Source organism: Stigmatopora nigra, chromosome 9, assembly GCF_051989575.1.
Source record: "Stigmatopora nigra isolate UIUO_SnigA chromosome 9, RoL_Snig_1.1, whole genome shotgun sequence".
NCBI classification, from domain to species: Eukaryota; Metazoa; Chordata; class Actinopteri; order Syngnathiformes; family Syngnathidae; genus Stigmatopora; species Stigmatopora nigra.
Genome location: NC_135516.1, coordinates 6541985 through 6564539, shown reverse-complemented (window position 1 = coordinate 6564539; position 22555 = coordinate 6541985). Strand labels below are relative to the sequence as shown.

Here is a 22555-nt window from a genome sequence, read left to right as displayed (position 1 = left end):
AATGTTCGATGTTCACCAAATGTTTCCTGTTTAGATTTTTCCCTTCAAACTGTTTCGGCAGCCAACTAGTTGTCTGAATTGATTGCTCACCCTGTAAACTGCATCATAATTGTGTATAACAAAGCAGCTGCACAACCATAACTCCACATTCCACTTGAATTCTTAATGATGAAAAATCTGCAAATCCATTTATCAGACCCTTTTTGACCTCTAACGTTGTTATGTTAGATTAAATGCACTGGTATTAGCATGTGTTTCCGTCAAATAACCATTCGAACCCTCCATGCTGTTTTGAGGTTATGCCAGCATATCTTTTAAGGTTAGAGGTTATTTCGCAAAACCATAACTATTTTACGGAGGCGTGATTGGCTGGTAGAGCTTGATGAAAGGACAGCTGTGGATATATGCTGCTTTGCAGAAACCATTTTGTTTATTCAACCAAGTGCTGCTTGGTGAGCTTTTCATTTAAATGTGAATTCCCAACATGGCTGTTATGTGAATCCCATATCCAAATACAAGGAAACAAATGACTAGAATGATTACGTGTGAGGGTAGTTAACTTGATGGATGAGTGCGTGGTGGTGAGGACATCGATGGCAACGAGGGAAGGAAATCCTCTTCTGTACCACCACCACCTGCGTTTGAAATGACAGTTAACTTTCCCCCATTGCTTTTAAAATGGATATTTAATGATCGACAGAGCCTCGGAGCTTAAGGTCTTAAATCGGAGCGCTCCCATGCACTCCTTCACAACCCCTCCGTGTTGTCAAAGGGGGCGATACGCTTTAAAAAGGACCCTGTTGCATTGAGTGATGGATCATCACTGATCTGTTTGGGCCGTGTGTTAACCCATTGCTGTTTGCAAATCTCTCCCAGTTGGGGAGCCGTCGCCGGCGCGTGATGGATGTGTCCCGGGTCTTTAGGCTCCATCTATCAGAAGATTAGCACTGACCTGTGAGTTGTCCCGGCCGCCCTCATTGCTCCGTTTGTCCAGCTTACTCCCCTTGCCATTAGCACATAGGTTTTGTTTCAAGGCGGTGTGTGTGTTGGGGGGGTTTGGTAGGATAGGATAGTAAGCCTGTGTGCTTCATGAATTGCCGCGGCAGGAAGTGTGCACATTAAAAAAGGTCTGCATGAGGTGCATCCGACAGGTCATTCATCTTCCTGTCCTTTGTCTGGTTCACAAATTCCAAAATAATTTCATGTAATTATCCAAGAAATTGAGGTTTCAGTTCATGCTCCACTGCAGAGGAATGTCTCTCGTTGACCCCCCTCCAATCCGGATCACCCCTCATCCTTCCCGCGGCACTCTCCATATCATATAAAAATGTAAATCACTCTGCTGATGTAGTGCAACAGTATTATTTCTCATTTGGAGGAGGAAAAGGGGGAAAATGGAAGCAGGTACATTGTCGTCTTATGCTCTGGTTTCATTTCCCACGTGCAGTCTGAAGTCCGCTGTACTTTGATTGACAGCTTGCATTCTTCTGTCAGAGTCTTTCATGCTCAAGTTATTTTGTTGAATTAATGCTAAATTAACTAGAATCACTCTTTTGCTTCCAAGTTCAATGTGCATGTGCCACCATACTTAAATGTCAACTCCTACAACTTAGACCTGCTGGCAGGTTTAATGCATTTTCATTACTGAAAGAGTACTTTGACAAGGGTTTTATTTTGTAATAATGTGTTTTTTGTAATATTGCTCAAATTTAATACACCTGAAAACTAACTTTTTAAGTTGTAGAGTATTAGCTGCTTTGTTCAAAAAATAAAAGTGCCTTGCAGAATGGAATGCTGAGACTACCAGCTAATCCTCTTTCAAATGCAAAGGCCATTTGTATAGAGTGAAGTAACGTCATCATTCTTCTTCCTCTGAAGTCAACAAATGAATGCAATCAGGCAAAAACACACACAAAATGATCTATAATATCTCTACCAGACAAGCGACTCTGATCTTATCCAATTTCCACAAGTTATTGTCATCACTCTAATTGTAATATTTTGAGCACATGTGAATGATAATTTAGATTACAGTAAAAAAAAAAATCATTTCTGTAAAGTAGTTTAGGCTTATGTGACGCATACATCCAAGTTTTTCCCATTTAGATTTTCCGTGCAGCCAACCAATTAAATCTTACTGTTTGTGTTAAGTTAACCCAAGCGACTGTACAGCGAAATATTCAAAGATATTCCACATGATTGACGAAATTCACAATAAAAAAATGCAACAAAATGGTTAAAACGTTAAAATACCTGCCTAGACCTCTAATGACCGATTTGTTTGTTTTCTTCCAATAGCCATTTTAGAAATGTTTGTTTTCTTAAGATGATCCCAGCAGGTCATCTTCTTTGCCCTTGAAGGTTCGCAGGGGGACATGATTGGCAGGCGTTGTCACATAGGGTAGGGAATTGTAGCAGGATATATAGGTTCGGTTTGCTTACACGTTGCCTCAGTCCACTTGGCACTCTTGTGTTGGCGGAGTCGTCCTTCTCTGATGCCACTGGGGAGTAACTTCAAGGGTAATTTTGGCAGTTGCTTTAAGAGAAGTTTTAAATCTAGGTTTGATCCAATGAAGCGTTAAGTTGATGACACATTTAGAAATATCATGAAATATCGAATGAAATGTGACTGAGTGCTAAGTGAATTTGTTCATTCCATTTGATAATTTTGCAGAGGCTAAGGTGCACCTCTGATCAGCATCTTAATATTTATACAGTTCTGATGAAGTTGTTTGCTAATTGCTTCACAAGAGAGTTTTAATTTGGAGCTTCATAATGATTCTGTGAGTTAGAAGTGGAACATAATCACGATCAAATCAAGTCCTGTTTTCAAAAAGAAAAATAATTATGTGTCCTTGTTGCCAAGGCTCAACACGAGCATCATTTTCTCCAGAATGCTACACTTGCACTTTGTTAAGTTTGGTGTTTATGTGCTCCACTGATTTGTTTCAAATGTTTAGGTTTTTAACTTTTATAGCTTGAATTTATAGCTTAATTTTGTTTTAATGTATGCCCTTTCCTACATGAAATGTAAATTCTCAGTTCCACGGTAAAACCATCACTTTTATAGCAGGCACTTTCAACAATAATGAACATACCAATGCTTTAAATAAGTCTTCAACCTGTATTTGGGTGGAAACAAAACGTTGTACTTAGACTTTAAATCATAACGTATACCACAATTCATCACTAAACTATGTTCACTAACACAGTAGTATGTGTTTAAAAAAAACTCTAAAACCATAGGCAATATGAGCATGTTGCTACAGATCTCAGCAATACAATACATAGTATGCATTCATTCATTTCACGGGTCACGGGGAGTGCTGGAGCCTATCCCAGTGGACTCACGGCACGAGGCGGGGTACACCCTAAATGGGTGGCCAGCAATTGCAGGGAATGAGGACACGGACAACCGTTCACGCTCCTACTCATACCTAGGTGCAATTTAGTGTGCCCAAACAGCCTACCATGCATGTTTTTGGAATGTTGGAGGAAACCTGAGTACCCGGCGAAAACCCACACAGGCCTGACGAGAACATGCGAACTGCACACAGGGAGACCAACCTGGATTTGAATCCAGGATCCCAAAACGGTGAAGTCAACACACGAACCACTCACCCACCGGGCCGCCCCAATTCAATAGTATACAATTTAAAACATTACATTGCATGATTACAATAATAACAGATGCCGGTGATTTGTTACCACGTAAATGCCCATGTTAATATTGGTTAGGTACTTTAAATCATAACTATGAAACTATTGAAACACCCTCTGTTTATAGCAACATTTGGACACATAGGCCTAACCATATACAAATGTGTAACATTCTGTTACTGTTAAGTAACATGCCTATGTATAATTTGTTGGGATTTAAATTGTTTTTTTGAGGAGGCAGAAAATAGAAGTAAAACATTTGTAATGTTTCTGATCTATTAGTCTTTGAAGGCAACATCTTGTCAAAGATTTCCACTTTTATTGTGTAAGGTGCTTCTAAAACCTTTGTCAGGCCTATTTTAATCACAGAAGCGCAGGCTGTAATTGATCCTGGCTCAAAGGGGTTTAACTGTCAATGAGAGTGTATCTAGCGTTAATACAGCCTAGCCAATGCTGCCGTCCTTGTGTTGTGTTTTTATGCTGTTGACTCACATTTGTTGGCATTGCGGTTAAATTGGCCTCATTGGGTAGGGGGACCGCTGTCGTCTGGTTCTACTTGAACATGTCTGTGCTGGGGGTCGTCGCCAACGCCTATGCCCTCATGCGGAGCGTTCATGGGTTCTTGTGTTGTCACCCAGAAGCTTAAAATTTTTATAAGGCAGTTAGATAATGCTTCCCGATGAGGGTGAATTATTGATGACCTTCTATGAGTGGGACTGGGCAGGCAAGCTTTTAACTCTCCGGAGTTGCTGCTGCTGGCTTGCTTATCCGGTAACTAAGGGACACAGAACAAACACTCAAGGAATGATGTAGTGTAAGAGAGTGGGGTGTGAGGTGTGTGGGGGCATCAAGCAAAAGGGCTGAAAATAAAAGTAGAAAAAAGGTTGCATTCTTTACAATGACTGTTGGGTTCAGCCTGGTCTTGGCAGCACTGAAAAGCTTTACATCAACACAAGAATGTTATCCCGTTTTTCTAAAGTACAGACAAGTAGTATGGTGGCCTTCTTTTTATTTGTGGATTTCACAGTCGACTCTCTATTTAGTTGGAATGATAAATGTTCCCAGTTAGGTACCTGATTTAAAACAAGACTATTCACCATCTGTGAGTCATGTCATTTATTGGTGCTAGAACGGGCATTTGTTGAAGAGGCTTAGTAAATGTTAATACATTTTGGGAGTTCGTTTTTTTTTAATTTTTTTTTTAAAGTTGTTGTTTTTCAATACGGTCCCTTAAGTGTTTCATGCAATTAAATTTGAGCAATTTCCTCACCTTGGAGTCAGCTCTTATCAAAGCCTTATCAAAAATCACAAAATGCTAAATTTATAATGTGGGATTATCAGTAGTATTTTTTAAAGAAATTATAATTACACTTATCCTTGGTTGATATGAAGTCGTTCTGTGTTGTTAGCTATTTCTCAAATTTGTTCACATTTGCAAATTAGTATTAGCCGATTATCATTCAAGTGTTTTCTGTCCCCGCTAGAAAGACAAAATGACGGATTGTTAGATTAGTCGCCGCAATGGAGTCTTAATTAACATTGAATACAGCTCCCACGATGCTCTGCGTGTCTTCAAATTGCACTTAAGAGACTGCAGCAGCGTTATGTCAAGGATTGTATTTGCAGGTACTTCTTTTCCACATAACTGAATTCATTCGATATAAAGTCAGAGACACTGTGGATTAATTTGCTCAGGGTCAATTCTGAATGAGAAAATCAAGTAGTGAAAAGCGAACAAACACGATTGCAAGGGAAACAAGGTGGTAATTTTGTGCATTAAATGGCAAGAAAGCAATCCGACTTGTTCTGTTTCCCTCTGCTAATGCATCAGGTTGATTGCCTGTCTCTCGTTTCCAAAGAAACACAGAGCTGTTGGCCAAATGAATAGTCCATCAACATTCAGGCCAGCACCATGTGTTTGGATGCATATATTAAAACTATGCATCATTTTATTGATATTGGCGTACTGTGGAAGCGGGCAGCATGGGCAAAATTGCATTAGCCTCTTGCTTTGATTAAATACAGAACGGTAATTCAGAATAATCAGACAAATTAAACCCTATTAAATTGGCTAGTGTACATTATCAGAAAATATCATTATGAGGCCCATTTGGATGATTGCTTAATTTGTTGTAATTTAATACAAGCAAAAATGATAAAGTGATACCTTCATGTGCATTTCCAAGCATTCAATTAGAAGTTATTGTGTGGAGATACAATAAAAAAAAATTCTTCTGTTATATTTGGACTTCCAACTACTGTTTATATAATACACCACACATGCAATGGTTTAGATTTTCTGAAGTTATGCGATCACTATCATTTCTCACTTCATGATGGCAGGTAAAAATATTAAAAAGCCTTTCGAGTGTTAAAGCACAGACTTCGACGAACCGTAATAGTATTGGCAGCTGTCCAGTGGGACTCATTAGGCTCGACTATTACCCTGCACCATTGTGTAATGGCCACGCGATATGAGGCAATTTACCACTATGACGCCTTCGCTCCGCATTGCTGTGGTGTCATGAATTAAATCTAATTCTGAGTGTGTCGTACCGTTGTTAATCATCCCGGTAAATCTATGGAGACTCGCAGAGGATGCGATCTAATAGTTTTTGCATGAGATAAAACGCGCCTCAGGTCTTGTAGTTGGAAAAATATTGCTGTTTTATTAGCAAGACTTTTACGTGTTCCACCAATGCTACTTTACCCATTGCTTTGCATTCAAAACCTGCTGCAAACAAAACAATAATTCAGACTCAAATTAACCAATTAATTATACCCTATTTCACTCTAATTATATTCAAGCTGTTTTAGAAAATGAATGAATGTCACAGCCATTTTGACGACAATTTTCACTACTTACTGATTGAATTGGGAGTGAACCAGCTTTAAAAGCCTTCGCCTGTCACCCACCCAAAATTCGCAATGATTATTTGTGCTGCAGCCATGGCCTGTTCAGACCCTAAACGTAACTACGTGTTTGTTTTCTAGAAACACAGCAATGTTACTAATTAGCATGTGAGCCCCAAAATAAGGTGAGGCAAAGCACTGAAGATGCACACATAATGAGCAAAGAACGCACATAACAGCTCAATAAACTCCATGAAGATGATTGGCTGGTGCAGTAGGGGAAAAAAATCTACCCTCGGGTGAAATCAAATTTTGAATTTACTACATTGAACGTGCACTGTGTGTGAAGGTGATGAAACCAAGCTGTAACTCCGTTTGAGTGGCATGGTCAGAACATATAAGTTCTGATATTTTTGAAGAACCTGATGAAACTGGAATATAGATATAGGATACCAACCTCTTAACGCCTACACCGTTAGCACTTAATCCCAACCTTCTAACATCAAAAGAAATTGTAAAAAAAAAACTGCATGAACAATTCTCACTAGGGAAAGTAACTTGTCATTCTATTTAGTTTTGGGTGACAATTCTTTCATCACAAATTTTGACATTCATCTTGTGCCAACATTTTTGGTAACCCTTCTTTTGTTGCAGATCCTGGTTTTGTTTCATTGTTTAAGAAATGAATATATGAAGCCAGTTTCTAAAGCCAAAGGTATTACAGGTAGAATTATGTTTTTTTTCTGAACAAAAACCTGTGTTTGAATTGCCACGGTATAGGATCCACTGCCATGTTAAAAAAGACTAGTTCAAATTGGACATTGGAAGATAGAGCAAACAAGCGATGGACATTTCAGAATTGAAACGAGCAGGAGATTTTGCCAGACGTTTGTTGGAAATAACATCAGGAGGAAAATGGAACAGTCTGCAATGCAGTCATTAACAAGTCACCAGGTGTTTAGCTTAAGGTTGGCTTGTAGACATTTGTTTTCTTCTTCTGGAGGTTTGGGCCAAAGGTTTCTGTCCAATACGGTGTCAAACTGTTCCCTGCTTAGCACAAAGTATACCTTGAAGCAGTTCTCATTGAGTTGTAGCTCTCAGGCAAGCCGAAACGCCCCCAGATGCCGCTGTATATAATTAGAATCTGGCCTTTTTCTAGTAGCACTGGTCTTTTTTTACGTAAAAAAATTCTCTTGTGCCATATTGTTCTCCTGCAAGATGTGTCATACAATTCAAGTTCACCTAACAATCAGAATATTCTCTCAATCAATAAAACTAACTTATGTATTGTATTGACAGTCCCCATTTTAAATGTTGTTACGTGCCATCCTGTAAAAAAATACTGTGGAAGAAAAATCCAGATATACTAGATCTAGATCATATTTGAACTGTATACATTTGTGCTTGTTCACTAAATGATGGTTTGGAGAGGCAGAATTTGCTATCAAACCTGCCTTCCCTCTCAATTCATGCCATAGTGAAAGCACTGTGGTTCCATTTATTTATTTTTATTACTCCATATTTTTTGACCTCCGAAGAGATAACAGACTCGCCTAGAAAACGCTGATGCTCAATGTGGAATTGACCCGTCCCAAGGTATAAGCACAAAATCTCCTCTCTTAGCAAAAAGCAGATAGAGAGTGGTATCTTTGTGTTGTGGTTTGAGACAGAGTTGAATAGGCTCACATATTCCTTGTAATGATGCAATTTAACGTCAGCGTAAGAAAGGGGTTAGACATTTGTGTGCGCACAGGGGACACTTTTGGTTTGTGGTTAATGGGCGCAGAGGAAACAGTTAGGGGGAGGAAGAATATTTTCTTGACACATTTTTGCGATAGTTCATAGTGTCTTTTTACATTTTCGTGATTTTTTTATAATGTTCAGCTTTTCAGCAGTGGTTCATTATAATTTTTGGACATTTTCTGTTTTGTCACTATTTGGTGGGCAAAATCTTTTGTGCCATTTTGTCTTAATCATAAATACTTTTTAAATTAAGATTTTATGTCAACCATTTTGGAACCATTTTTTACTCTCACTCTGTTTTACAGGGGTGGATTCCCTGATAATTTATCGTGATATTTATTCATGATTTCTCTTTTTTTGTCCTTTTTTATGAGGAGCAATGCTATATTTGACAACACATAACATTTACTGCATACTAACAGTTGACTCACTCATAGATTTTCAATTTTAATTGAAGTAAGTTTCTCGTTTTCGCATAGAGGCGACGTTGGGCGCGTGCTGCTAATGAGTGCAACAGAAAATGTGAGAATGAAGTGTGGGGGACGTGACAAATGTTTTTTTCTGTAAATGCCTGATTGATAATATGCACAACAATCTTTCCTTTGTCATTTTATGTTGACAAGAAGCAGCTAATCTCCGGCGACCCCACGGCTTTGTCGACTGATTCCAAGGTCAGCGCATTCATGTCAAGTGTGGCGTCAGAATTTGGCGTGACCAGCCTGTGAATATTTGTAAACCAACCTGACATTTGCTTTTTGAAAGGACTTGTTCAATTGTGTTTGCGGATCTTTCAAATCCCAAACTACCATTACAAGACACGTACAAATGTCTACATCATGGGTTTCCAAAGTGATCCTCAATGGTTGCATTGGGTGCATGTTTTCCTTCCATAAAATGGAGAATATATTTTCCTCAATCTGGTGCCTTACAAGTGCAATTTGTTCATTGCAGTCTGGTGCTGCTTGTTTGAGAAGAAACCTCATTGGTTAAACTGACTGCACTGGATCAGTTGGAACAAAAACTTGCACCCACTGTGGCCCTTTGTGGAATAGTTAGGAAAGAGCTGGTCTACATAAAAGCCCTCTGCTGGGAGGGGTCAGTTTAAAATGTCACATGTATTCACAGTCCTTAAATAAAGCAACTAAATTTAAGATGAGGGCTAAAAGAGTAGTAGCACCTTTTCAAATGGCTAATTAGAAGAAACCTTATGACTTTTCTTTGGATCCTGCATACCCCTTTCCTTCTTCAATGTACCCAACGCAAATCTGCTACTTCATTTAAGGTCGTCTTTGTTGACTTGACTTTATGGAGTTTCTTTGGTCAGCCTCACTGTGTTTCACCATGTCCATCTGGCCCGCTTGTTCTCACTTTGTCTTATCTTCAGCCTCCATCATTTGGCTGAAAGCCTTAAACACACCAACTGTTATGTGTGCTTTCAATAAAAGAATGCAAGTCTGCAGGCTTCAGGGTCTCAAGCAGCACCAGAGAACATTTAGCTGCACTTTTGCTGTGAGGTGTTCATTCTTTGTCTGGGAAGAAAGAAAAAAAGCACAAGGGCCGCAAGTATTTTCAATTTGAGCTTGAATAATGTCAGAACATAGTTTTGAATAATAAAGGCTAAGAAGGTCAGGTAACATCCTAAAACTTAACTTATTGCTTTTGGAGTGATTCAATACTGCTTCATATGAATCAGAATCAAAGTGAAATTCAATTTGAATGCATTTGTGATGGCATCCGATGGTGCGGTAGTTCTTTTGCCTGACTCTGGGTTCGATTCCTACTCGGTGGCGGTGTGATTGCGAGCCTGAGTGGTCGTCCGTTTCAGTGCGCCCCACGATTGACTGGCAACCAATTCTGAGTGTCCCTTGCCTGTTGCCTGTGGTTGGCTAGGATATGATCCAGCATTCATTTTCCCCTGAGTTCTCAGTTTTTTACGATTCAAATAAATATGCATTCAAGCTATTTTTTTTTAAGTGAAAACCAATAACTTGAGTTAGACTGGCCGGAAGTAATAAAATGCAGAGCTTACCCGAAAATAAATTTTGCTGCACGAGTGTCTGTGTAAGTTGTCATAAACGCTATTTTTAAATTGATGCAGAGAACTCTTTCATAGCATTAATGCCAGTATTTGTGTACTTTATTTTGCTAGAGACTGTTTTTGTTAGTAACTGAGTTCAAATGGGTCCCGAAATAAACCATAAAACCTTTGTAAGGTTAGTCCAACCAGAAGTCGAAAACGCATTTCATATTGCAAAGTGAGGCGCGTTGAGCTCCACCTTCATAAATATTGTATTGAGGAATGCAAATTGCTTTATATCACAAAAGTGAGTCCCTTATGTGGTAAAAGTATCTTAATGACAATTCTTTTTTTTCTATATGTACCATTGCTATCTATATTTATTTTTGTACCATTTTGGTTTTTCATCACGATTTTGGCTAAACTGTGACAAAGGTTTTATTTACAATTTTAGTTCTTTTTTTCCCCCTGATGACATTTACCTCATTCACTGCCAATGGTGGCGATGGTGCAATATTTTTGGACTCGGAGGTTGGAAGATACTATAAATAAAGACAGTAAAGAAAGCTCATCCACACATAACACACGGGTCAGCTGCATTCACTTTATTATTTTGTTTTATTGTTCCAATACCAGGAATCCCAAACCACCATTTTCAACCATCGCTAGTAACATATATCTCATCATCTGTGTTGAGAAAATGCAAACTGACACTAGACATTTCTGGCAAGTTCTCTAGTGTGGATGAGAAAATGACACCCTTACCCCTGCAGGGTTTGGAAGCTGCATCCTGACAATCATGACATGACAAAGGACTGTTTCGGGAAAAGTATCCACGGGGTGTTCGCCAACCATTTTCTGAAGTTCCAATTCACATGTATTGCATGTAGGGCATGGGGGTGGAGCTGAATGCTAAATCAGTAGTCATTCAAAGAGTTGAGGAAGAAAAGTAGTGTGGAAGCACGTCTCTATTTCAACTGGTGTGAGCATTACACTTGGACTTGCACATTAGTTTTGTGCCTAGTCCCACTTGATTATGCATGTATGCTCTCTTTATCTCCGTCCTTCTTGGTGCTGACAATTGAAAATAAATTAACATTCCCCAGGCTTTATTTTGGTCTCCTCTAAGCCCTTGGAGAAAACTTGGAAGTGGAGCCAGGGGGGTCAAGCCATACTCGCAAGCTGTCAATCCTCCTCGGCGACCCTTCCGCCCCTTTTCTATCCGCAACCTCCCAACTCCATTTTTTTCTCTTTGCCAAACCTTGCTTTCTCTTTCACTGGATTCCTCCACTTCGAGTGAGGCCGTGCTTTGTTTCACACGCAAAGACCCCCCACATACCCCATCCCCGTCCTTCTATGCGTTTATTTTAATTATCTTTTAATCGTGCCTCTTTTTTAATCCCAATTTTATTTTTCCTCTAAGGTGGATTTGGAAAATTTACCATTGGCCTCAACTTAACCCATTTATCTGCAGTGATGATAGATTTCCCTCCTTTAGATTACCCGGGGATAAAAGGAAAACAGATTTAGTGTGTTCTTTACTGAAAAAATATACACATTGAAATATCAATGGAATTTCTAGAGTACGTACCTCTTTATTCAAGAAACAGATGAAAGAACTTTTAGTTTGACCAGTTACGTATATTGTTTAGTCCATTAGAGTGAGGTATATTCATTCATTATCATTGCTATTAATCATGGTTTTGGCAACCACAAAACTTTACTTCTATAATCTGTAGTGTAGGTGCACCAGCCAGGAAACCATGTGTGCTATTTTGTTAATTGTATAAGATTGATTGATGAATCATGTCTTTATTCTAGAAGCTTTATCAACAGACAAATGAACTATTTTTATCTCGCGGGTGAGCGAGGCAGCTACCATTCCAATTTTTCCTTATGTCTGCTTTAATGAAATGGAAACTGAAATGAATCTCAGTTGTAGATAATTTTTAAGTACCATCTTGGAAGTGTTAGCAATGCTTCACTTACCTTTTAAACTAGATTTTCTGCTTGAGAAGCTTTGAACCCCTTAACACTATGTCGCCCTATTCCTCCAATGTGAAATGATGTCGCATCTGTCAGTATTCTACTTGTGTAAAGCATCTTGATGTTAATCACCTAATCCCATTTTCGTTTTCCCTAAATCCTACAGAAATACTACCAAACAAAAACAGTGTTTTTTAAGAAGATAGGCTTGAGACAACCTAAGAAAGAAAGAAGACATGTTACTCAGCGGGATGATTTCACATGTCAAGGCGTTTGGGGTGAAAAAGGACCCCAGGGTTGTGAGGGCATTGGCTAGTTCTCACCCCCTAGAGTTCGGAGGGGCTCCTGGACTCAGCAGGGTAGCCGGGATGGGTAGTGGGGGGCTCTACATTTTCCCAACTCCTCCTGTCAACTACTATTAGAGTAAGCACGTGGCTCCTAGGGGGTTGTGTATTTGAGATAAATGGGCATGTGCATATTTAGGAAGTCGTGCATCTTGGGAGAATTGGTGTCGTGCCCACCGCTGAACTGGTGGCTTAGAAAAATATTTGATTGTTGAGCAGCCAACTTGAACGGCAAATGAAACCATAACCACCCGAGTTGAACCGATGCCTTGGCTGGGAGTCTGCTTCATTGCCAATGGGGTTTGATAGAAAATATATATCTATATCAATAAATAAGCCATCTGCGTTGCGCTCTATTGCTATCCAGCTGGCACTTGGATGTTGATCACGTAAAGGATGACTAGTGGTGACTTAAAATATGGTAATATGAGGTTTTAGAGACATTTCTTTTGAGTTGCCAAAAATATTCAGGCACATTTGGAATCAAGTCTTGAAGAGCCATGGGGTAATTATAATAGAAGTGCAGAAACATGTGGCTTTAAACAACTGCTCCGTTTACCACCCACATATTCCCATGCATTCCAACTGAGAAGTTGTAATTCTTTTTCATTTCTGTATTATAAACCACTATTTTATCCAGTAATCGACCACTAATCTGGTGGGGCGGCTAAAATAATAATTTCCCTCCCTCTTTTAAAAACAAATTGCAAACATGTGTGTTTGCATTGGGAAAGTTACATTTTTTATTGGTATTTGTAGTCCAAAATTATGATTCTCTTTTTGGGTTACAATGTACAATGCAGTGACCAAAATATCAAGGAAGTCATCATCGAATAGTGAAACAGTCAATTTCATTAATCACATTTGTGTAAATTAAAAAAAAAAACAACCTAAATACCTGTACAATAGTGTTCTTTTTAAACTTGCACAGGCACTCTTGACAAATACTCTAAATGTATGCCATACTAAGTGCCATTGTGACTCATATTAAATTTATCCAGACGAATGACTACACATCAGAGCAATACCCAGGTGGTAAAGAATAATCATGAAGGTTGATAGGGTTAGATCTCATTAACAAGCTACATGTCTTTGCACAGGAACAGCTACCATGTGGCCTGTTTTGTTGATACACATGGGAATAAACAAGACACAATATGTAAATGCCTTTATTGTATCCCCTGCTAGCAGATACAGCATATATGCGCCTATATATGTGTCAATATGTGGCATTTGACTGCTGCTTGCTGTTTGACTCCAGTAAGCAGCTTATCTGTCTGCCGTCAGTTTGTCGCAGGCTGCAACCTTTTGCTGCTTTTACACACAACTGTGCTGTTTCGACCCCCCACACCTTCCTCCACCACCACACACACACTGTTCTTAAAAGAGAAGAAAATAAAAAATCCCACAAAGCAGGCATGTCTCTTTTGCTCGTACAACTGCCATGTTTTATTTTTGTTTCTTTTCCGGAAGAAATGAAAGACAACTTGAGGGAACGGATGGCAGAATGAAGCATTCATTAGTGGCGTATTTGCGAGTAATAAGTGCCAAGAACATCATTTACTTTGTTTTCATGCCGATGCCCTTGCAGGTGTGAAATGCAAAAGTTACTAGATTTTATTTTTCATAATTTATTTTATGAAGCCAAACAGGTTTTTGCTTTGTTTCGGTAGGAAGAGGACATGCAGAACATTCATTCATTTTCTGAACCACTTATAATCATAAGGGATGCGAGCAGTGCTGGAGCCTATCCCAGCTAACTATGGGCATGCAGGGGGCAACCTGAATTGGTTCGTGGACAACCTTTCATTCATTTCAAAATTAAAGCTATATAATGGATAGTACTTTGTAATTTAATTGTTTTTTTCCCTAAATAAATACTATATAATAAAGATGTCCTTGAACAAGTTTGCAAATCAAGCCCTTTCACAGAATTAGGTGTAAAAATATCTTGCTTTTAAAATATAGTAGTGGCTGCCCTTGATGGCGAAAGACGTCCAATCCCTTTTGTCTGGGAAGGCAAGCAGTGGTCAATCGATCTCAGAGCTGCCCAGTTTAATACCACACTAGAAGTAAAAATATGGGGACCCATGTTTTGCACAGTTTGAGTGAGCATAACCAGTTTATGTTTCCTGTTTTAGAAATTAGGCCTGACCGAAATATAATAGCTGATATCTTCGTACACCGTTTAAGAGTATAATATTGCTGGGAGGAACCTCGACCCCTCAAAATCCTGGCTTTGATGATCACTTTATGCACTGCTGTTGGGTGTGCGTCCGATAGCTGACAGTCGAGCGGACGTAACACCATTTAGCAGCATCAAGTGTGCAAATGTTAAATCCAGATTGGTGTTCCGCGATTAATATGGACAAGGCCCCCACATTACAGTAATGCCCAATGCAACATGACACTGCACGTGGCATCGTAAATCCACGGCTGGGAGGATAATCATGACATCAGCGCCCAATTTGCTCCCTTTTAACGCAGACCTTTTATGCGTATTTCCGCAGATGTGAAGATGACTGGTGATGCTTTTCAGAGAACCACCCGTCGTTAACTTTGCTCCAGCTTCCTGAGCTCACATCTGAAAAATCTACATTTATTGGACGGCTCACCTACTCGAGGTATAATGGCCTCCTCATCGTGGAGGTGTCCAGCCTTCTCCTGCCTCCTGCTTCTTCTCTGCTCCTGCCACTGTTCACTAGGTGAGTTACCACAGAAAAGTATGGCGTTAATGAGATTCCGGTCAACCTTTTAAGAAGAGCCATATTCTTCTTCTTGAGGAATGCATTGCATTTGTTAGGCTGATTTATAGTGGCAGTACAAAAGGGACTATACAGCTGTTCAACAGCAAGGTTATGTTTGAGTTTTACTTCAATGCTTTCAGCCTTGGAGATGAAAAAAGTGTCAAATGTGTTGCTTTAAAGTCATTAAAGAGGAGGCGTGCAGGAATCACAGCACAATTTACTCCCTATTTTCAGCTTTTCCAGGGGTGTTCTTGTCCAATGCAATTTGCTCATAATGCCCCCTTTACATTTATTATATATATTTTTTAAAAATTTGCCTCTACATGGCTGCCGGAGCTCGGGCGTGGTGACAAGCTTCAATAACAAGAAAAGCATTTGTAGTTTTCCATTTTAAAAGATTTAAAATTAATGATCTTAAATGAAATTCTTTGCAGCATAAAATATTCACTTAGCATTTCATTTCCTTATATTTCTGGTCTTCCCCAAATGCTACAAATATTAATTAAATATGAATTGGAAAAACTCATGTTTTTTTTAACCTATGACTACAAGAGAGCTGAAGCTGAAGATCCTTTTTTTCATTTAAGTTTTACCAAAAAATTAAAATGAACGTCCCTTTTAAGTATTTGCAAATGCCATCTGTATATTTGCACAGTATGTATTGTCAATTTCTTCCCACCAAACCCTTTTCGTCAGGTACATAACAGATTTTCCGTGTTCTCTGAGAAGCTGAACCCCCTCAGGAGTCACTTATTTTACTGCTGCCCAATCTAATTCCTAGCAGGACGTATACCTGTCACCCTCAAAAGTAGGGCTCTTGATTTGGTGCCAAAGTCGCGAAAGAAACGCCTCAGTGTTTTTAATTGTGTTCGGCGACACTTCAGAGCCTGTTTTTCCCTCCTCGCTTCACGTCTGATGTCTGCATTTGGCTGTAATTACAAGGATTGTCACAAAACACTCGCGTCTGCTCCATGCCCATCTAAACCACCAATGTCGCTTACAAGGCTTCTTGATGACAATCATCACACCTCCCCCTCAGCCCCTTTTGTTCTCATTGTACCCGCAACAAAGTGAACTAAAATCACATGCTTTTGTGTACAACATTGATTGGAGGTTATATACTGCCTTCTTTATAGGGTAGCTTGCTTTGCATTAGCATTTTGTCATTTCCTTTCCTGTTCTCTGATAGATTTATCTCTGGGTGCCATTATAAAACAGCCATGACGGCGCATGCGATCCAAGTAGTCTTTCATTGATTTGTAGATTTATTGACGGCAATATTGTTTTACACAGGAACAGCGTGCTGGCTCTTGAAGAAGGGATGTCAGCTTTAGGCTTCAAGGTTAAGTTTAGTAGACCTGCAGAAAATCTCATAAGGAGAGAATAGAGCTTTAGGGTAGAAAAATTGCCAGGTTTTGGGTTACAACTAACATAAGGCCCCACTATGCTAAGAATTCATATTAACCATTTGTCAATAGGACAGGAAAAGTGCATGTGGATTATTTTTGAAACTATATAAGAAACTATCTTTTTTTCCACTCACTTCCAGCTGCTCATACCCAAAGGATTCCCATGCTGGTCTGATTCAATCAAAAGGCCCTCTGTTGTTTGTTAATGACCTCCTGGCCCTTGAAAGCTAAGAAACTAATCAGCTTTTCTCCCAAAAGTAGGCACACTCACATCACTGCTATCACTAACTGTGACCAGCAGGTGAATGAGTTTGATCACAGATATATTGGTGCACATACATCCACTGTGTATATATACACAAACTTATCGAGTTACCAAGTGAGATTTAGTGAGATCTACTTTTTCATTTCCAATGTGATACATATCCACTAAAAAGATTCATGTTCTCAGAGCAAACATTAAAGTTCACAAAGCCAGGAATCGAATATGATGTTTGCACAAATGGTAAGGTATATGCAGCCATTTTTATGGTTGGGAAATCCAATTTGTGTTATGTCTGGAGACCAACAATTGTACAAACAAACATTAATTAATATTGCTTGGTGTGATTGGTCTGTCTCATGTCTTGTGGAAAAACTATATTTCTATCCCTGAGTACTACTTTTTTTACTACTCTTACAGTGAATAGTTTCTGCCATATGACCAATACAAACGCACCACACATGACCAAACCTTATGCTTCACATTCTATTTGTAGTAAATTACTTGTTAAATAGAAAACACTCAACACAACTAGTGAGTTTCAGTCTCTGGAATAATCTCAGATGTTGATCAGATAGATGTTGATTCATGTTTGTTGGTTGATGTATATTAAGATTATTGGACTATCTCCCCAAGCTCACAACAGGATAATAATTCAATTTATTATTTTACATTATAACCATAAATTGAGCCATTCCTGACTGAAAAAAAGAATTCCCTTCATCGACTTGTTTGCCATTCTTTTAAGGGCGAGTGTAAAAATGGCTTCAGGTTCTGACACTAACTCAAGTGGAAAATTGCTGGGTGGTCCCCACATTCCACGTCTATGGCATTTATATTATAATGCTACACTGAAAAATAGGCGTCAAACTCGTGCCTTTTGTTGGGGCCACTCACTTGTCCGTGCTCGTACGATGTCTCAACGAACATTTACTCTTTATTCTGCTGCTATGACACAACAATCGAACCGTTTGCTATTTAAACACTGAAGCTGACCAAGAATGTTGACAAAGACCACAGGAAGTAATCCCACTAAATCTGCCTTTTCTTCAGTTGTAAGTCTCCGATTTCAGCTTTCATTGGCTCACAATAGTTATGCGCCGGTGCACTTGTGGGCTGCCGCCGTGCACTGTGCCTGCCTTCTTTCATCATCAAACCCAAACAGACCTGATACCTGCATGGCCTACTTTAGAGCGTCGGAGCCCGCGTTTGGTACCCTTCTTATATAACGGCACAAGGATGCGACAGGCATTGAATATAAATCAGCGTACTAGGTTAGAATTTAAACAGACGTCTTTATAAAGTCACGGTCCTCCAAAGTCGTAAAAACAAAAGTGCCTATACTTAGCATTTAATAGACTATTGTGGCTGAAAAAAATGCGATGAATTAAAGATGCCATCCATATTTATACTATAAGGGAAGACCGCTGGTGGTATTTTTATACTATTTATTCATTTTTTGACCTGATTATCCTCACAAACGTCATGGGGGGTGCTGGAGCCAATCCCAGCCAAGTATGGCCACCTGAATTGTTGTCATTATTATTTCATCATCATAAAAAAGCAAGATGTCGTGTAAATTATTAACCCTTGCACACTATTTCTAATATAGTACAAGAAATGAGCTAAGAGTGAAATAATTTCACTACAGTGAGGCTGGGGTATTAAGTCCAACCTCACTCCTCTTCCTTGTTTTCACTGTCAACAAATATACTATTTTATGTGTCATCCGACAAGTTGGCTTTGCAACACAATCATTCAGATCAGGATGCCATGTTTCCATAGCCTCACTCACCTTGTCTGACAGGTTTTATAAATGTCAAACTATTGTTAAATAATGTCATGGGTGGATTCCAGGCTTTTCAAATGTAAAGATTCTGGGAGACGCGGAAGTGCATATAAACAAAATAATTATTTATAAGAATTTCATTGTAGAAAAAGAATGGCGCTCTGAATAATGTAGTAGTCTGAGAAGGTCCACGTCTTGCCTTTTCCGCCTTTGCTTGGATTGGGTTTCACATCGTGCACATACCTCGTTGAGGAAGACTATGCCTAACATATTCCAGCTTTCTTTGGATTTTAAATTGCCCTTGAAAATGTATCCTAAGCGTCCTGGACCATCCAATGACAAATACATGATGACAGTCACTGAAGAAGGGATGTTGCTTGATATGCTTGTATAAGTATGCCCATTTAGAACGCCATTCTGGCATAAATGGATCTACCTCGCGTTATATCAAGAAAGGAGCAAACATTTGGAAAACAGCAACAAAGCCTTTAATTAATCTTTCGCTTATATCAATTTTGCAAAGACGATCCATATTTTCTGGTTTTATACAATTCACACCTCAGTGGATTGACACCAACTCACATACCAACTTGAAGGCGATAAAGGTTAACAATATTTTTTTTGTCTCAATAAGTGCCATTGTGACGATTGAAGAGCCTCCCTTGTGCCACACTGGTATTTCCAGTCCTGGGCTAGTAGTCAATGAGTCGTGGTGGGAGTGAAGGGATGAGGGGCTATTGTGTGCTAAATCCTCTCTGGCTCGGGGCCATCCAGAGCCAGTCTGTCGTCCATTGATATGCTTGGCTTGCCATTTCATAATTCATATTGAGCGTCGCTCCCGTTGCTTCATTGCTAGGCGATCATGAATTATCGGGAAAACCACGGGAGAGTCACAGATGAGCGGTCAATCTATGTGCCGTGATACATCATGCATCTGGACATGTTTCAAGCCATGAGGCAGGAGTTCATCATGCAGATTTAGTACCAGGAGACTTTAATTATTATATTTTTACTCTTCTTTATTTACCCCTAGGCTTTTGTCAGCCCGCCAGCAAACCGGCGGCAATAACAAGAAGCCATTTTAATAACAGCAGGGCGAGACGGAAAGTTTTGAATCAAAACACCACAGCAAATTGAAATGAGACGGAGAAGCATGAATCTCCAGGATCAGCATTTCAGTCCGACTCCGAGGAAATGAAATACGACGACAGTCTTGATGGGGTCACCCGGCGTTTACGACCGCGATTTGTTTGCATTCAACAAAGTGCATCCAGGAATTATATTTCAGTACAGACAGTAAAATTAAGACCCCATGCCCTAGACCTCTGCTTTTATTATGTTTACACAATTCCCTGTTATGAGGCCTTAATATCTCATGGTACAAATTACATCTTCTGACAGTTTGATTCCATTTTCCTCCCCTCTTAATTTCACATAGGCTGTCTAGTCACAAGTTGTGCAAACACCCAAACAGATGCTTGGAAATTTTCTCTCGTTTTAAACCCTATTCAAATAATAGATGAGTCCGTCTTACAACCCCAAATGTAGTTTACTTCAGAATTGTTGTATTAGGACCATATGAGTTGCTGCAGGGTTCAGCTGTCATAACAAGGAAGGAAGAAGGGATTCAAAGAACACGTTCTACGACCTAATATTTTTTTCCTGTTTATAGTATAGACAAACACTTAGGGCTTGATCAAGAAAAAGGGACTAGGAACCTTCTCAGTTTCGGTTTCATGTAGAAAACAAGTTTGACAAATGAAACAGTGTTAGACTGCCAGATTCCCTCTAATAAAAGCCTTCCACAGTTAGCCACCATATTTTCTGTCTGCTATTATACAGATGGGTCACTGATGGTGGTAGTGGTCCATTCCCCAGCTTGGGATCAGATCCCTCTTAGTGGCTTTGTGATTGTGAAGTGGTTTTCTATCTCCTTTTGTGTTCTTTTACGGACTGGCATCCAGTTTAGGGTGTTGTCTGCGTTTGCCCCTGTTCAGGTGGGATAGGCTTTAGCACCCTGAGGCCTGAAAATGCTAAGCAGTTTTGAAAATGAATCAATGAAGATTATAAAATCCAACGACTAGACGCAGGAAACCTCCCGAATATTCACAAATTTGTGTCTAGCAATATCACCTATTAAAAATTATTTTTCCTTTTTTTGTAAAAGTATAACTGTGAAAATCCGCAAAGACGTTGGACTGATGATAGACAAGTATACATGCATATACTTTGCTGTGTGACAGATCAGAAATTGTCCTCTGATTTCTTCCTAGCAACATGCGGTCATGCAAACAACTAGAAAAATAGCAGCTTTTTTTACCCCTTTCATTTTTCATCTTATTTTATGTTGGAAAAAAAACTATCACATCAAGGCTTAATGGAGTGTTGTAGCATATTATTACATAGACTCCCACTTATTTTCCTCCTATAATGTATAATAACACCACGCCCAGAAGAGGAAAAGCAATAAATATCCATTTGTAACTTCAAGATGATGTTTGTATACTTTTTGCTTTACTACTTGCTGGGCGCTGCTGCATAATAGGAATCTAATGATGTGAGTTGGTTGGGTTTCTGTTCTTCAAAGCAGGTTGATGCTCAGCCCCACCACCAATGAATGAATGCATCACTGTTGCATTCACTGTATTAGTAATCTCCTCAGGCAATGAGAGCCTGCCTGTGCCTTAGAGCATGGCCACACTTTTCTTTTTTTGTACTCCGGAATTAAATGTCACCTCAGGGGTAGGTCACCTGCAAACAAAAGGCCACTAGCCGATTTGGAGGTCTAAACATTCCCCGATAAGGAAGCCCTCTCCTGCCGTGCAGGAAATTGAATAAGTATGCTACATAGAAGAAAAAGTAGAGCACAATGACTGGTTTTGTTTGCATTGCGTTATCGCAATTGACCCTCTCATGTAGCGTCTTTCTTCATTGAGTGTGCGGGGGGCCACAATGGCTTGATCCAGGTTGAGGGGCAGGAAACTGTCCGTCATCAAGACAAGGTTCCCAACCCCCCCTCCCAAACTCTGTATCTATCTCCTTATCAACACTACTGTTTCTGCCCCCATCGAGCGGAATGCCGATGGAAGGGGAAACGAGGCAAGGTCATCATTCTCAAGTCCTTCTAAATGCTCAGCGGTGCATAGATAGTGGTGAGATTTAGGAAGGCATTGACATTTTGCCCTCTTGCCTAGCACAAAAGTATGTGTAGTAAAACATACTGTATAACAAGACATCATATTTCTGGTTAAGGGAAGAGTTCCTGAGTGAAATGTCAAATTGAATGTGCACACTGAAGGCTAAAAGACCCATGCCTGAAGTCGCATCATTTGTATGGATGATATCGAGTTGGCTGAGGCCACAAAAACTTTTTTTGCCTGGATGAGATAAGCCGTATACAAACCTACGCTAAGCCTGCATCTTCAGAGATAGACAGCAGATTCTCCCACATATGTCTGAATTCTGTGACTAACACTTCAGCCATATTCATTATTATCCCTTTCGTCGCAATATATTTCTCTCAGAGCTTTATGACAAACCAAGTGTAATTGGTGTAGTTTTGCACATATTTGATGCTGTTTTAGTTCACACCTGTTGATCAGCAATTAGGAATAACCATATTTTCATGAACATACAACAGTAACATTTGTATAAACAGCATTGTATTGGTATAAAAAATCATGTGAAAAGTTGGAATTTAGATGGTAACTTTATGAACTTGACTTTTTTTACACAGTGCTTCAAA

General features: G+C 39.4%; 1 protein-coding gene across 9 annotated transcripts in view; it reads left to right on the top strand.

The window, feature by feature from the left end:
• Positions 1-15119: 15119 nt before the first annotated feature.
• adgrl2b.1 (adhesion G protein-coupled receptor L2b, tandem duplicate 1) overlaps positions 15120-22555 on the top strand; it is a 70037-nt gene continuing 62601 nt past the window's right edge. For all 9 annotated transcript variants that reach the window (XM_077723953.1, XM_077723950.1, XM_077723951.1 and 6 more), the window contains exon 1: positions 15120-15308. In XM_077723953.1, coding sequence (XP_077580079.1) covers positions 15233-15308 — 76 coding nt within the window. In that variant the 5' untranslated portion in view covers positions 15120-15232. The remainder of the gene's footprint in view (positions 15309-22555) is intronic.